Source organism: Zootoca vivipara, chromosome 6, assembly GCF_963506605.1.
Source record: "Zootoca vivipara chromosome 6, rZooViv1.1, whole genome shotgun sequence".
Classification (NCBI taxonomy): Eukaryota; Metazoa; Chordata; class Lepidosauria; order Squamata; family Lacertidae; genus Zootoca; species Zootoca vivipara.
The window spans coordinates 57,562,715-57,580,496 of record NC_083281.1 but is presented as its reverse complement, the minus strand read 5'-3'; the positions used below and the strand labels follow the sequence as shown (position 1 = coordinate 57,580,496).

The following is a 17,782-nucleotide window of genomic DNA, read 5'->3' as shown; positions in this document are numbered from 1 at the left end:
CAAAAACATCTGGAGGGGCGAGCTTGAGGAAGCCTGGTTTACTCCCAACTTGTAACTACTGTTTTTTACAATCATAGCTTTGCATTGGTCAAGTTTCAGAAGCCCCCCTTCCTGTAGCAACTTAAAAATGCAAACATGAAAACAGGGCTCAGAAAAGCATGCTGAAGAGACAGCCTTCACTTGCTTGGCAAGAGAATCTCACACATCTGGCCCCAACTGTTTCTGTTGTACTTTGCTGAAGCCAAATAAGGAGTTGCCTCATGCAAAGCTCATTTATATGCCTGCACACTTGCAGCACACATCTGCCTGGGAACCCACATTTTTGGAGAAGCATCATGAAGGCAAACAGCCACAGCACTGCACAACAGGGTCCCCGCCAAGCTGGGGGTGGGGACTCCATGGCTCCCCAGCTCTCCTACAACCTCCCTTCGTCACATGCTGAGCAGCAGCAAGCGCTTTCCATTCCAGGCACTACTCTGCCTGTTGAAAGAGGCAAGCATTGTGCTTGCTCCCTACTCAGCTCCCCGAGGCTAACCACAATCCTTTGAGAGGCTCATGTATTTACAAACTGAGGCATGTCAAAATCAAAGGGGATACCATATGACATAATTCACATTAAATACAAGCAGCCTGACAATTTATAGTGTCAGCCCAGGGAAGGTGGGGAGAGCTAAGACATGGTAATTATTTAATTCCTGCTTAAACCAACAGCAGCTTTGCCTTCAGGAGTGCTGAAATAGGCAGGCCTTGGGGGCTGTGCTGGCAGCCAGCTGATGCCAAGGCCTGGCACCAGGCCAGGACTTAGATAACAGGCAGCTTAACTATTTATAGACACTTCACACCAGAATGTTAACTAGAGGAGGGGGTGTCCCTTCCACCTGCAGGCAGCTGCTGCTCAGAAAGAACACTACCCCCTACCAAAGCAGCAAAGGGCAGTTTTTAAGGGTGACAACTCGAAGCCCACCCAGGCACTGGCACAAGAAACCCTTATCATAGCCAAAGACCTCACAGACAGCCACAGAACATCAACCTCAGCAGCAGTTCCCAATAATAGGATTTGGGGAGCAGGTAGGAAGGTGTGCTCTGCCTCAACTCTTACACACACACATTTCTGATTTTGAGACCCCCCAGACACCGAAGTCTTTTGCTTCCAGCTCCAAAGGCTTTGTGCATAGGGGATCCAAACACTCCCCACCACCGAATGCTTTGCCTGATACATGGTTCGGGTGGGGCCTGCAACAGAACCCCTGCAGCCATGAGCCAGAAGCATCCATTGGAAGGTGAGCAACGGATTTCTCAATGCCCAAGAGTAGCTGTATCTGTGCTGGTGGAGCCTCTGCACAGATTCTGCCTGTGTATAAATGGCAACACCTCATCCTCTCTTCTACCTCATTAACTGAAACACATTAAAACAAGGGTGCACTGGGAGTAGGAAATGAGACTGTTAAACCAAGCTGATATAATCCTCATCAGCTGTGGGCAACGAGGCCGCATCAATTATGCTGAATCAAGTGCAGTAACTGTGATTTACAGGAGGCTCCAAGACCCCAAGCAGCACTCCTGTGCCTTGGACCATATTTCTCTCTCCTGGCTCCTTTCAAGTGCTTCTCTTCGGCTCTTCTGCTACTAGCACCTGCTGGGTTTGTGGTGCTTGCCTTCTTTTCCATGAGACTCCGTTTCTATTGCCACAACAGCCCTCAGGCAAAATCCACCTTCAGATAAATACTCAGCCAAAACAACAATGGCCTGCTTTCCGTCCAGAGGGGCAGCAGAGGCACCTCCCTCCCGCCCACACTAGCATGGAAGCACAGCTCTTATGCAAGCAGGTGAACTCACCTCAAGGAGTAACTGCAAGGCTGTCATGGGAAACATCCCATTAGTCCCTCAGCAAATGATTTAGCAATATAGTTGCACATTGGGGCAAATCAGAACTCAACTCAAACTAGAACACAATTTAGGGACTTGTGCTATGGCAATAATGATGGCAAAGCAAGCTTACTTTCACATCACCATGGTGCCCTGCAGTCTCATCCAGCGAAGTTATTTCATGTAACCACGGGCCTGTTGCCTCATGAGCCTTAAGGGGGAGTAGGAGGAATCCTCACCTATTGTTACTAGGTCTTAGTGTACTTCTGTGGAGCTACCTAGAGCAACTACTTATTACTTTTCAATTTGCACAGCCCAAGGATGTGGACAGGTGAGGCCTACCATGTGTGTGTGTCCCTGGGCCTTTCTGACTGGTATAAACTGTGAGGAGGAGAAATTGGCTAATTAAGGAGACTGGTAAATGTTTCCTTACATGAGGGTGTGGTTTCACCAAGCCTTAAAAAAAGCCATTATTGAAAAAGCCTTCCCTGAATCCCACTAAACTGAATAATTTCTGGTCAGTCTAACATTCTATTTCTGGGCTAGGTGCTTGAACATAAAATGGTCTCTCAGCTCCAAAATGGTCTCTCAGCTGCATGAAACACATTATCAAGGTCACTTTAAATCAGGGGTCCCCAAACTAAGGCCCGGGGGCCGGATGCGGCCCGCGTGAGCCAATTGTGCGGCCCCCCGATGACCCCCACTCTTATTGGCACGCCGCCGTGCGGTTGCCCATCTTCGGGTTGGTGCGGTGCCAGAAATAGCTTGTGCGCATGCGCAGGCCGGAGGGTGGGGGAACACACTCCCATACGCATGCGCACAAGCTATTTCTGGTGCTGCACCGCCCCGGAAGTGCACCAGAAATGACGTCTGTGCATGCGCAGAAGCCATTTCCAGTGCTTCGCCGCACCAGAAAAAGCGAGTGCATGCGTGTATGGGAGCGCGTTCCCCCGCCCTCCGGCCCGCCACGTGATCGGCGCCGGAGGAACCGGCCCGAGGCCATGTAAGTTTGGGGACCCCTGCTTTAAATCCATATTCAAACCTGGTTAAGGGATTGAAACAATTATGATCACCTTAGCTGATGTCCTATGCCAGGAACTAGAAAAGGGAAATACATCCCTATTGGTTCTGCTGGACCTTTCAATGACTTGATACCATTATTACCCAGGGTATTCCCCTGAGATGTTGCTCAGTGGTTCAAGTTTTACCTAGACAGCTGGTTCCAAAAGGTGGTGCTGGGAGGCTCCTGTCTGGCCCCTTGGCTAGTGCCCTATGGCGCCCCAGAGGGTTCTGTTCTGCTTTCCATGATGTTTAAGCTTCTACATGAACCCACACGGAAAGACTATCCCGGAACTTTTTAGAGCGAGTAGTATTCTCTCCTCAAGAATCAGGCTAGCAATTTGGGTTACAGGATTCTAGCCTTGGGATAGCCTTGGGAAGAAATGGAAGCACCATCCTGTTCAGCTGTGCCACTGACACAGCCACCACACCACCCCATCTCCTTCGGTATTGGTGCCAATTTATGGCAAGATATCACTAAGCTCTCATGAGATCTCTCACACCATGTGAGATCTTTCAAGGTCTCAAAAATTGGTGTTAATACTGGTACTGCTTCTCTGCCACCACCCAAGGCAGCTGTTTCACCCTGCTTCATGGATGGGTCAGCTCTGTCCTCTGGCATCAGTAAAGTATACAGGATAATTTTGTAGAAACCTTCTAGTGGCTGCACCCAGACTATGGAATACCCTCTCTCAATGAAGGGCAAACTTCTCTTTTTCAGATGGCTCATCAGTGATTTTAATAGGATGTTTAATTTCTCCTGCTCTTATATGCTTTCTTTACTTTTAGAGCTGTTTTATTATTTCGTATGTTTTATTCATGGTGCAGTTTAAATGCTTTTAGCTTGTATTTTCCTGTATTTTCTATTTATTATTAGACAATATTCTGATGGAAAGGTGGAATATAAATGTTCATAATAAACACCACCACAGTAAACTGACCGATTAACTGAAGGCTTTGCTAAGGAGATGTTCAGTGCCTGTCAGTCTCCAAAGAATTTAAGACCAAGCAGGGCAATGAAAGGAACACTGAGCTCTACTACCCTAGGTGGGTTCAAACTCCTGACACATGTCTGTCTGTTCACTGATGCCTTTACTATCACTTGCAAACAAGAATGTCATGGAGCACATGCAAACGCATGTGGTATGATTCAAGCCTAGAGGACATTATCTGTTAGCTGGAAAAGATTCAGGCTGATGGAAGAGAGAGTCTCCACAGGTTACAGTAAGGTCTGTAGCTCCTTTTGCCCCCAGCTTTAAAGGCTAAAACCTCAAAGAGGCTCCAGGCACTCCAGTGCCTAAAATGATAAACACAGAATGTACGCCAAGGCATTCTGAAGAGTATGCAGGAAGCCTACTTAACTAGCATGATCTGCACCAAGAGAGAGCAACATCTGTTGGATTAATTAGCTGTGTAATTAGCATCCTCTCAGTTGAGAGGATTCACTTTCTGCTTCCTGAAACATTTCCAGTGCTTTTATCATCTTCATTCTGCACACAAAGCTGAAGTTTATTTGGAGCACCATCTCACCCGCTGCCAAATGGTCTCAACAAGACCATCCAGGATGAAACAGCACCACCACTGCTGAAAGCAAACAGCCATAGCAAAGAAGTGGAGGAGGAGGAAGAAGAACAGGAGCAAGGTACACAAAGAACTATTCAGCTGCTTGGGGACAAGTAAGGCTTCCAGACCTCAGTAGGCACACTCAGCCATCTACTAAGTCCAATGTGCCAAAGCAAATATAAAATGCTTTACACCAAGGAACCAATGCTTGACTCTTGGGAAGAGTCAGGAATACAGTATCTATCTTAGCTATGACAGTAAAAGTACAGACAGCTATGGCCTCCCTGAAGAGGATAATCTGGGGAAAAGAAACAAAGGCCTGAAAACCATACTAGTAGAAAGACAGCTGAAGTGAAAAAAACTTACATAGAGTGCACCAATACATGATACTGTATATCCAGATATCCATACAGGAGAGTTCTACAGAGACAACTTAATGGCAAACATGAAGGTGCAAGGAGAGACTACTTCCTTTTACCCACAATGTACCATCTAGTCATGAGCATGGAGTAGCAAGAAACACACATCATTAAGAAAAGCCAACACACTCCTGCAGGCTGTTCCAGAGCCAGCATCTCTCCAGCTTCATTCAACAAAAAGTGCAAGGATTTTCTTTTTCAATCCCAGATCTGGTGGCAAACTTATTTACCTGTAGATGCCTGCCTTGTATCAAATCAAAGTAAGTTTATTGTGCCATGACAATTCCATAAATCACATTCAGCTTAAAATATAACTCAGACATCGACAAATAAAAACAGTAAACATATGTGAGATATCTGATAACAGGGATGGCCCTGCATCTACACTGATTTTCAATTTAGTACTCTGAATCCCTCTTATAGTTTATGGCTATTTTATCCAGTTCCTTCTTTCTGATCTTTTTTGCTACCACAACAAAAAAAGGCCACCTTATGTGTCTCCAATGTACTGTTGTCACTCAATGAACACTGAACCCTCTCACTTGGGAAGAGCCCACTATCCTGTACAAAGAGAAGTGCCTCCTTGGATCTGTGACAGGGATAAGTTAACATATAATGGGGTTACCAAAAACAGAAAAACAAAAAACAGAGTCTGTCTGCATATGGAATCTTATTATTATGGCCATCCAGAACTGCTGAAGGAAGCCTGTCTTGTATAGTATTACTTAAAGGTAAAGGTAAAGGTAACCCTGACCATCAGGTCCAGTCATGGACAACTCTGGGGTTGCGGCGCTCATCTCACTTTATTGGCCGAGGGAGCCGGCATACAGCTTCCGAGTCATGTTGCCAGCATGACTAAGCCGCTTCTGGAGAACCAGAGCAGCACACAGAAATGCCGCTTACCTTCCCGCCAGAGCAGTACCTATTTATCTACTTGCACTTTGACATGCTTTCAAACTGTTAGGTTGGCAGGAGCAGGGACCGAGCAATGGGAGCTCACTCCGTCACGGGGATTTGAACCGCCAATCTTCTGATCGGCAAGCCCTAGGCTCTGTGGTTTAACCCACAGCGCCACCTGTGAGGACTACTCTCAGGCTTGAAAGGATGAGTGCCAACACAAGCTCCAATGGGCTTCCTGACATGTACAAAAGGTGACTTTCCTGGTAAACTGCTTTTGGGGATCAGCCATTGAGCAGAAAGTCCCATTAAGGGACAAATTAAAGCATAATTAGGAATATTTAAATGCCAAAAAAGAGCTATTAAGCAAGTAATCTATTCTGGCAGCATGACCCTAATGTACAATGTGAGCAGCAGCTACTTCAAGTGTCCCTCCAGATGTTACTGGACTACAATACCCATCATCTCTGGCCACTGGCTATGTTTGCTGAGGCTGATGGGAGTTACAATTTAGCAACATCTGGAGGCACAACGTTTCCTCAGCCTTGCTCTACTGCATGCCTAGCCAATGTGGTAAAATTGGACATCATTTGAATCCATGCCATTAACAAGCTACGGACCAAATAAATAAATAAGTCCACTTCTTTGGGAGACTTAAATATAGTGTTGAATTATTCAGTGGTTTCATATACTAGTTTGAAAATTCTTTCATTTCCCTGTTGTGCAAGAATGATTTGCTTTTGCATTTTTGCTTTTGCATCCAGGCTTCCCAACACATCCACCTTACCTTTGTGCCTACTTTGCCACTGAAGCTATACATAGGTGGTGCTTGCCAACTTCTTATCAGCGCCACAAGGGCTATCTCATTAGCACTAAAACCCACTAGGCAACCTGCTCAAGGAGCAAGGTTTCAAGTGTCCCTCTGCTGATACTTGTCAGTCACACACGCACACATTTCTGGCACCTAGCACCATTTATGCAATACATGGAGCCAAGGAATAACAACTTAAAAGGAAAATGGCAAAAAGGCAGGGTAAGGAGGATTGCAAGTATGATAAGCCTTGAGCTCTCTCACCCAGGCAGCATCTGGAGAGGATTTTCTCCAGCAGAGAGGCAAGAACTCGATTACATCCAGTTAACTGCACTCTAAACTGATTATGCATGTGCCAGGCTAATGGATTACATTAGCAAGAGGAAAACATCCCACCAATCTCCATTTTACAATACACAACTCAAGGTCCTGAAAAAAGAAAAGCTAGCCCTAGGATTGTTCCCCAGACTCCCGAGCCACAGAGGCAGAAACACAAATGAAGAGCCAGACTTTGTTGTCAGGATGATTCCCAACATTCGATTCCAATATCCAAACTCAACTTCTTCTAGACCAGGGGTAGGCAACCTAAGGCCCAGGGGCCAGATGCGGCCCAATCGCCTTCTCAATTCGGCCCATGGATGGTCTGGGAATCAGCATGTTTTTACATGAGTAGAATGTGTTCTTTTATTTAAAAAGCATCTCTGGGTTATTTGTGGGGCCTGCCTGGTGCTTTTACATGAGTAGAATGTGTGCTTTTATTTAAAATGCATCTCTGGGTTATTTGTGGGGCATAGGAATTCATTCATATATATTTTTCAAAATATAGTCCGGCCCATCACTTGGTCTGAGGGACCCACAGCTGAAAAAGGTTGCTGACACCTGTTCTAGATTAAGTCACATCATCCTAATAATGCTTCCACCACCACTACAAACCAATCCGTCTAACCAGGTTGGGATACTACCCAACACTAGAGCCAAACTGGGACGGACTAAGCCTGATATTTCTCAACATGGAAGTCAGGCTCAGTCTCCTTCCTTGTGGGTAAAATTGGAGACATGGAGTTTTATATAAGTGGAGGACTCAAATGCCTGAAGCCTCCGCATATATGAAATTCGAATACCTAAAAGAGTTTGGGAGCAAGTTGCAGATTTAATACCAGTTTTGTACATGGGTAGCATCCTCAGCAGGTAGATAACATCAGCAGACGCTTGCTGCATAGGCAAGAAGATCTATCACATTGCCCCAACTACCTTTCCCATTTCCCACCCATCCTGGAGGAAGAACCATGTAGTGCTCATTCCTGACATAGCTCTACAGTCTGGCTGCGGCTCCGAGCAGCTCAACTAGCCCCTTCACACACAATAACATACATCAGTAAAGTCTCCTGCAGTGGTCATCCCCTGGTGAACATTTACATACTCACTTAGCCTAGGTTAATTTTCAGAACCAAGCAAAGCCTACTTGGGGTCATAAGCACCTGCAGCTCTGTTATGCCAGGCCAAATACTCGGTAACAAGTTACTCTGCTCTCCTGAAACTTTGCCAATAGCCAACTTTGGGCCAGACAGTCAAGAAGCAGACAAAAGAGAATAAGAATGAACCCAGCATCAAGAGGGCAACACCCTTTAGCGAACAGGAGGAGGGCTGGAGAGTGGCAGAACAAGTAGAACAGAAAATTGAAGAAAACAGATGAAAGCAAGTAAGACAGCATGTATAAGTGAGTGGAAGGTACATGAAGTGAAGCTGCTTAGAAGCTGCTTAGATTTATAGCAATTTGTACCTGATTGTTCATACTAAAGCCATTATGGGATGATTAGAGAAAAAGGTGAAGCTTTAAGTCCAGTGAAAATCAATAGAAATGTCTGGAGCAATTCTGCCGTGCAAGTGAAAGGACTATTTACTGTATATGCAGAGCTTCTCGGTTTCTAGTCTACATGGATTGGTTGGGGGCAGGGCAAGGGGAACAGAAATTTGCAGCCAGAAGAAGCTGACAGAGAGGTAAAACAGAGGCAGTGAGGATATACTAGAGGAGGAGAAAAACATGCTTGGCAGCAGAGCCCTATTACAACCATCCCTCCTCTCTGACCTGCCACTTTGCTGCAGGTACACCAATGTACAGGATGTATAAATGACAGGTGTGATCCATGAACACCTGTGTGCCTTGGAGCCCTATATTGAGAAAGGCTAAGGAGATGTGCACATTTCTGGCATAAAATACGAATGCAACAGCACAACTATTAGGCATAGGAGCAACAAACAACAGCACCACAAGAATAGAAACAACCAGGTCACCCCACCCCTTAGTACAAACCGCACATAAATGTGCATTCCCTACTCAAAGAATTATCTTCCTTATAGGAGGAAGGGACATTCTTGTACAGTATCTGCAAACACTGCGTTTCCTCAACAAAAGACTCTCCTAGAATTGGGCTGCAGGTGGTGAGCCAATAGAAAGAGTAGCAGCTCTGTGGGTTACATGTCTGCTGACATCCTTGCACTGGCACCCAGTCTCAGAATTCCTTCTAGAAAAGCTACTCTTAGCCAAGCTAGGAATAAATGAAACTGAACTGGTGTTCAAGGCAAGCTGCCAAAGTTTTTTTGCACTGTCCCACCCAACAGCAAAAGCATGTGAAAAACTGGGTCTTCCTTACCTTGTAGAGTTTCAGGCTGGCCTCATGCCTGGAGTTCGCTGTGTGGAGACGCAGCTTCTCTAAGCTGTTGGTATAATAGTCACAGGCATTGCATTTCAAATGCACGGGGTTCCCAATAGCCACACACTTGAGCCTCCACTCATTGGCCTTGCCCCCCTCCTTGATATGTGCCACCAGCTGGTACTTCTGCACGTGTTTGTCAGTCTTGCAATGGAGCTGGAAATTGGCCTTGAGCTGCGTATTGTAGCGACACAACTTGCACTGATAAGAGTCCCCCATCACAGCCTTCCATTCCTCTTCAGGCAGGTTGCGCTCCACGTTCATGTGCAGCCCCAGCAGGTCCAAATTGTCTGTGGTGAACTTGTTGCACACGGCACACTGGAAAAGCTTCAGCGAAGGGTCATTGGTCTGCGTGAACGTCTCCCCCAGGTTCATTAGCTCCTCAGACACCAGCTGCCCACCCCCAAGCCGCATGTCCAGGGGGATCTCTCCACCCACTGCACAGAGAAAGAAGAAAGTCAGTCAGAAAAGCTCTGCAGAAACAAGCAGGGTGGAGGGCAGCAACTCATTCCTACTCCATGACAGCAGTGCATCTAGAAGGGTCCTGGTCAAAGAAGCTCCTACAGACCTTAAGGCATGAAGACCTGGGCTAGAAACAGGGTGAAACTGGAAACAGAACCCCACTTTCCCCCTTTTATTTTCCAAGGCCTGAAATGGACATACTGGAAATTGGGAAATAGCTAAGAAATATTTTATCCTTTATAATAATAAATGCAGTACTTATTTTTAAAAAAACCTGCATTTATTATTAAAATAATATCAATTTTATTTTTAAAAAGTAACTGTCAGTTCACATTGTTGCAAGTCTCTTAGATCAAAGAGTGATTTAAGGGTTATGCATTGTTGCTGTGTTTGATGAGATTATTCAACAGGCAACATCCTTCTCACGATGTTGGAAAAGTACTTTCAAACACTGCTGAACATCCCTATGTACCGGTACTGGTATATGCACTAAATTGAGAGCATTCCAAGCATATTGCCCTGACAAGAGTGACGTGACCTATGCTCAACGCAGTCCTCAATGTATCTTTCCACTTGCCTCACATTCCTCCAGCTGATACGTCAGGATTATGGAACATTTTTGAGCCTAAGGGGCAACCTTCCAAAGGCTGCTTACCATAGTGGGTGGGGTAAGAGGCAGAAGTTGGCACCTTTGCACAGTAGGCTAGTTTCTACAGACCTTCCTCTCTGCCTTTCATTCAGACAAGCAAGAGGCATTGTTAAGAGTTCAAGGACACATTCAAGCCAAGCAAAACCACCCAGGTTGCAAGGCAGGGCCAATGATGGGGTGTGGCCCAGGAAAAGTTTTGAGGGCCTGATAGAGGCCTGGGGGGGCACATTTGGGCCTGGGTCTGAGGTTTCCTACCCCTGTACTACATCAAGTAAAATTAAACTGATAAATGTTTGAACCAGCACCCCAAATCAAGGATGAAAACTAAATTTATGACAGACTTAAGCTAATTTCAATGCCTGAATTTTCTGAAGCCCATCGAGCTAAAAGTGGTATTTGAGACATTTAGTTTGATTAAGATGAAAAATAACTCATACTGGTATATTCAAGGATATATTTGCTGAGATGGGATCTTATATAAATTAAATAAATTAAATTTAAAATTTGTCTACAGCTAAAGTGACACCTGCAATCCAATCCAATTCCACTCAGTTTAATGGAGCTTACTTGCTTGTAAGTGTGCAGAGGATTATAGCCTGACTACATAGGATGACATACTATTGAAGAGTTCAGTGACACAATTAAGATTAATTGAAAATATTCAGATTTAGTATTACTCTTTAATTATATTACAGGGATGGTTATTTTCTATATGAGTGCTCTCTCATATTTTCTGCACAATCATACTGAGGGCTAAATACTGCTTCTAAGCTCAATTAAAAAGCCCCCCCCCCTGTTTACTAGGATGTTAATGGTTTCAATTTTCAGCTTTTATTTTATTTCTATTTTTCCACCTGCTCCCACCTGGCAAAAAAATAGATGCAGTTAATACAATATGGTGGATCAAGTTACAGTTCCATTTGAGATCTTTGGTTTATCATTGTTTTAGTGAGAGTGAAGGAATGTGTACTTTTACATTTAATATATATCAAACTACCACACAACTTCATGTTCTTAATGTAGAAAAGGACATTTGATTCTGATAAAAAGGAATGTTGAATATATTTACTTCTATCACCTGCCCAAATCCCCTCCCCTCCCCCAAACAAGCAGTTTTCTTCCATTGCTTCAAAATGCCTAATAATTTTACATCTCTAAGCAGAATCCCCCTGCCACAACCCTAGCTATGCCCTTGGGTGCCTCAAGTTCAGGAAGGAAGTCATACTAATTCCCATGAGGAATGCACTGGTGCAATTCAGATATCACATCAAACCATAGCTTAACTATGCTTTGGTATATCATGTCTGAATTGGCAAACCATCGCTATAGTCATTGACCTGCCTCCAGGGTTTACTGCATCATGAAGATGAAGGTGGACATCTGAGGCAGAAACAGAGGCAAAAAAATTGTCAGCTGTACAATTGGCCAACTGTAAGATTAGGGCAAACCATGATTTGGCACGATGTCTGAATGAACTAGTGTTACCCACTAGCCCATTTGTTAAAGCATGATGAACACCAGAATTCTGCATTTTCGGGAAAGGGGGGACCAGGTAGGGAACACAGTACTGCAGTTGTACACTCTAGCCAAACTAACAGCATTCCAAACATGGAGTCCAGCAGTGAGAACAATAGCCTACTCTGGGCTGTTCCATTTCCTTTTCAGTCAACGGTAAGTTTCCATCTCAGCTTACTTGCCACCTATAATATGGAAACAAGAAATCTACCCTCATGGGGGTATGAGAGACCAGTATAGCACATTAAAAATGCAGCACAGAAGCAGAGGAATTTGAGGTTGTGTTCATAAGGCTGTATCCAATACTCTCTGTCCACAAGTGTAAGTGCTGCTAGCAGATGGGTGAATTTTAATGTTGCACAACAGAGCAATCCAATGGAACTGCTGTCCTAGCAGTCACATACTACTGTGCAATAGATTTCGCAATCTACTGTGCAACAAATCTATCAGCAACCTGCTTCTGCATTCTCTCACTCAAAACATTCCATTGATGCAAAACATTTCACCAGTGGAACAATAATACATCTAAATGAGTTTAACTTAGCACTACATTGAATGAAACCCATAGACTGCCATACTTTTTAATGCTTTCTCTCACTCTCACACACAGTTTTTCACTTTAAGTACATTAGTACAGACTTCTACAAAATCATATGCACCAATGCTTTACACACAGTCACCTCAATTCATTCTGCATAATAAAAATATTGTTTGGACAGCTAGGTGCAGGAACATCACAGTCAAGACAATCTTTCCACTCTCAAGCCACCCTCATCTACTTCCCATCATCTCCCTTCTGCCATAGTCCTTTAAAACACCTGTTCTTCTTCAGACAATGGCTTCTTAGTTTTTGTAGCATTTCCTCCTACAGCTACTTTTGCCTATAATTCTCATTGTCTAAACAGCAGTAATGCTGAGTTTGGGCTCATATTATAGAACAATGGAGTTTTCAATGCTTTATAACATTTCACAAGATGCCCAATAAAAAATTGGGAATTTTCACAGAATCTGTTTGAGACAAGAGACTTTGAAAGAACAGCTAAATTATAAACACAGTTGTCTGAAAAGCTTGCAGTTTCCAAAAGGAGGGATTTCTCTGAACTTCAAACACAGAAAGACACAAAGGGCAGGTCTCTCTGATGCTTAGTTCAGGGGAAGAAATCTTAAAAGCATGATTTCTCCCTCCCTCCCCCTGCCCTGTTTCAGAGCAGATTATACTACTATGCACTGTACGGCAAGAAAAGTCACTCATTTCCCTGCAAAACTCCCAGTACGAAAGTATCTACTGATATGTGAAAGACAGGCTACATAAAATGAGAAAGTGACATCTCCATCTCCTTTTTCTCCAATAAAACATTGGCCATAAGTTTGCTGGGGCCAAACCTGGCTCTTCTGCACACCCTCCACTCAGTCCAAGGTTGCAGCCACAGGATGGCCTTTCTTACAGCTTTAGATGCATCCATAGGGAGGGGGAGAAATTGCTTTGCTAACAATGAGGGGGTGCCATGCTGCCCCCACCCCCAGCCTGAATCTCTCAATCTCAGCAGGAAGTTGGCTTGACACACTCCAGGAAGAAGTTGCTGAGCCACTACACTCAGAACTGTACGATTTCACAGATTACCAAAAATAGTGACTTCCATACGCATGCACCACTGCAGTTGTTTAAAAGATGTATACTCCTCTCTAAAGCAGCAAACTCCACTAACAGTGATAGAATTAAACATAGGCTTTTCTTGTGATATGTTAGTGCTAAAAAAACCTACCATTATTACCATATGGGAAAACACTTTAATATTAAATATTCAAAAGGTGGTGTCACAATCAGCCCTGCTCTGTTTGAAACATCACACAGTTCTTCCAAAAGGTTACTGCAGACACATATAAAAAAATTATTAGTATATAACAAAAGTTTAAACCTGTCTGGTCAGTTATACTTATGAATGCAATAATAATCACAGCTCTCCTGCTTTCTCCAGAAAAAGGAGGATGGAGGCATATGCATATTCTGACAATATGAAAACCAGCATGATTCAAGTGATCACTCACCTGTATAAATATCAACCTAGGTTTAAGCTTAAATGCTAAAGAAAGGGGGGCAGGCAAGAAGTTATTCTTTATTTTTTGGTTTTTTAGCAATTCAGGGCTGTCAATTCACCATTACCACTAAGTCTGCTGCATTCACCACACACATGGAACAACCCTGAAAGCTGGGTTTTGCCCTTTTCCTTCATAAACATATTCCTAACTCTCATGTAAAAAGAGAAACTTTTAGAATAGGTTGGCAGAGGTACAAGAATAAAGCATCTAACATATGCATGTCTGTAGGAGTCTGATGGCAGATTGCCCTCTTCATAACCTTTTTGATGTTCTTAAACTCACAAAATTTGCTAAGAGACGTAAACATGCTGCCCACAGAAAACAAGAAACCTGAACACATCTCATGACCCACGAAAAGCCACTCTTGCACACCATTTCTTCCATGGCTCCGCCCAGTGACAGACCTCAGCTCAGAATATCTATGCACAACCCCCCACAAAGAATCACAGGGCAAACTCAGGTCACCTCACCTAGAGATGGGGCCATGGATGCTATTGTGTTGGTGGGATCCATCTGGAAGCTGCCCATCATGAACGGAGCCTCAGACGCAGCGCTGTCCATCTTGAGGTTGGGCAGGGTCATATTCTGAGCCAGGTAGTACTGGTACAGCTCAGCCTCAGCAGGCAGGCTGCCCAGGCCCAAGTGGCGGTTGTGCTGCATTTGGCTCATGTTCTGCTGAAGCAGCATCATGTTGTGCATGTGCTTCTCACTGGTCATGTGAATGCGAAGGTTCCTGGCAACGTTGGTCTCATAGTCACAAACCTCGCACCGCCAGGTTGGTTTGCTTTTTGGTTTGGTGGGGGAGGGGGCCCCACAGCTGCTACCCATGTTGGCGGCGGCAGCAGCAGCAGCAGCAGCCGCCGCAGCTGCAGCTGCTGCCGCAGCCCCAGCAGTGTGGCTGAAAACTTGTTCCCCGCCTCCATTCTGCAGGTTCTGCATGTTGTTGAGATGCTTGTCAGACTGCATATGAATACTGAGGTTGCCTTTGGTAGTAGTGGAGTAGTTACAAACCTCACAGCGGAAAGGCTTGTAACCACATGTGTAGCTCTCGCCCCGTGCCAGCCGTGGGTGGGGCTGCCCACTTTTGCAATAGGCACACGCACCCCCCGGCTCTGGGTGCTTTTCCTTCATGTGAGCCTCAAGTGTCTGCTGGTACTTGTAGTGCCAATTACACTTGGGGCACTTGAGCGTCTTACACGAGTTTCGTGAATGCATCATGGTCATGTGGCCGCCAAGTGACCGTGAGGAGCCCAGGATGGTGTCACACTTGGGGCACTCCACACCGCTCCCCGAAGGGCACTCCCCACCCCCAAGCTCACATAGGGGCCCCACATGCTGGTGATGGGAAATGCAGCTCCCGTCTTCACCCTCAACACTCTCATTTGGTTCTGGTACTGTGGCATTGTCTTTATTGGCACTTTCATCACTGAAGTCGAGCCTCCTGCTGCCCTCACTGCCTTCACTGTTAAAGCTTAAACAATTCCTCCTATTTGCACCATCAAAGACAAAGGAAGAAGCAGAATTAGAACTAGAAGAAGCTGTGCCCCTGGACAGAGTCTGGAGCACATTAGGCATTAAGGGAGAAATGCTTTGGTTTGAGAGAGCAAGGTCCTTTTTGCTGCTGCTGCTGCCTGCCACTGCCCCAGACTCCTCAAGAGGTCTTTCCTCCAATTCATCCTCCAACTCGCTTGGGAACAGCCCTTTGCACCCCTCATCATCTTCCTCCTCCTCGTCCTCTTCCTCCTCCTCGTCCTCTTCCTCCTCCTCGTCCTCCCCAGCTGGCTCAATTTTCTCTGAGAGGCTGTCCTGGTCAGCCAGGTCTTGCTTTTCATACTCTACTATCCCATGGTCCTCCTTCCCCTCGGAGGATATTGTTGGACTGGAAGCCAGTGGGCCCAGGGGGACTGAGGTAATTGGGGTCTTCAAAGCTGAACTTGTTAGCCCTCCAAGGTTCAAGAGAGCCCCAGAGGCCAAGAGGCCCGACTGGGGTTGTTCTGCTCCACTGGCAGCCCCAACCTGGGTACCCCCTTCCCCTTCCATGCGGAGCCCACTGAATTTGCCATAGAAACTGTGTCCAGGGCCTATGAGGTTAGCTGTGGAAACGAAAGGGTGTGGAAAGTTTTTGTTTTTTGGTTCCAAAAAGCTTACAAGGGGTTCCTTGTCTTTGCCTATTCCTTGGATGATAGCGGAGATGTTCTTATTGCTAAGAATTTTCCGCTCCTCCTCGCTCAGAGTCATTCGATGGTCATGCACCGCATGGGTCACAAATGAGCGGACATATCCAAAGGAGAGCTTGCACAAGAAACACATCAGGATGGGCTTCCGCTTTCCATAAAGCACAAAGCCATCAAATTTGGACAGGTCCACATTGTTGGGAACATCTTTGGATACGCAGGAACTTTTGGCAGAACCATCGCTGTTCAGGTAATCCTTGTTGCTTTTGTGGCGCACATCAAAAACGCGGAAGCTGTGCAGGACAGGGCTGACCCCTGTCAGGGCTGAGGTATTCGGGAAGGCCTGGTCCGAGCCCTCAAACCACTTTCCAAAGGATGAGGCTATGTGGAAAGTGTTGATGATCTGTGGGTAGACAGGCGCAGCCGAAGTTGCCTCGCCTTGCTTGCTCCCAGCACTGGGGAGAGAGTTCATAAAGAGTGATGGGAGAGTCCCACTGCTGGTGCCATTGCCACCCCCACAGACCCCCCCACTTTGGATCAGCTGACTGATGCTTTCAACAATGTATGCCGAGCCATCTGGCTGGTAGACTATCTCCCCTGCCAGATTCTCTACATCACTTTCCTCATCTCCCTCCTCGCCAGTGTCACTCCCACAGTCTTCTTGCAGAGGGAGGAGCGGACGGGCACTGGGGCAGTGGTGCTCCATGTAGGTCTGTAAGCTGGCAAAGGAGGTGGAGCATTCGTTACAGCTGACCTCCTTGCTGGCTGGCTCAGTGCTGGAGCCAGAGGCAACGACACTTTCTGCGGAGTGCTCACTGAAAGCAGCCCGCCGGTTGTCTAGGGCTTCATGGCTCTCCGCTGCAGATGGCTCCATGTTACAAGGTTTGCTGGGGAGGTGGGTGCTGCTGAGTTCAGTCCATTGCTGGTGCTGAGGAATAGCACACCCATTGTCCTTCCCCGAGATGACAGATGAGTCACAGCCTTCCATGGCGAGGCCTGCATGGAGCATTCATTGCACCCAGTTTGGTTCGGACCTAAAGGCAGAAAAAGAGGAGAGAGAGAGAGAGAGAGAGAGAGAGAGAGAGAGAGAGAGAGAGAGAGAGAGAGAGAGAGAAGCAGTCAGTTAGGAGAAAGAATAGGCCACATTTCCACACAGAGCAGTCGTGACATGCACACAGCCCCCTCACCCAATAAAGCAGCTACTCTCTGTTGCCAAGCCTGGAAAATATAGCGGGAGGAAAGCACGGATGGGCAGAAGTTATCAGGAACACCAAAACCCATCAGCACTATGGCAGTCAAAGCAGCATGGAAGGAGCTCTTGGAAAGCCCCTCACTTATTCAAGTACCAAATAAAAAATAAATTAAAAAATCTGTTTCCCAAAGCTTATTCAGGAACCAGGAAAAAACATCCCTCTTCTCCCAGACTTTTGGCTAGTTAAAGAATCTGTGGTCCTTTAATTGGGGTGGTGTTGGTGTTGGTGTTTTGCTTGTTGCTATGTTATGTATTTTTGTGTTTTTATATTGTAAGCCGCCCTGTGATCCTCAGATGAAGGGCTGTA

General features: G+C 45.7%; 1 protein-coding gene across 12 annotated transcripts in view; it reads right to left on the bottom strand.

Annotated features, from left to right (window-relative positions):
- The window catches only part of ZFHX3 (zinc finger homeobox 3), a 285,359-nt gene that overhangs the window by 93,835 nt on the left and 173,742 nt on the right, over nucleotides 1–17,782 (bottom strand). For 10 of the 12 annotated variants that reach the window (XM_035118699.2, XM_035118697.2, XM_060276014.1 and 7 more), the window contains 2 exons: nucleotides 14,520–17,257; nucleotides 9,267–9,763 (listed from right to left, as the gene is read on the bottom strand). In XM_035118699.2, coding sequence (XP_034974590.2) covers nucleotides 9,267–9,763; nucleotides 14,520–17,232 — 3,210 coding nt within the window. In that variant the 5' untranslated portion in view covers nucleotides 17,233–17,257. The remainder of the gene's footprint in view (nucleotides 1–9,266; nucleotides 9,764–14,519; nucleotides 17,258–17,782) is intronic. The other 2 variants (XM_060276020.1, XM_060276021.1) reach the window with 1 other exon arrangement.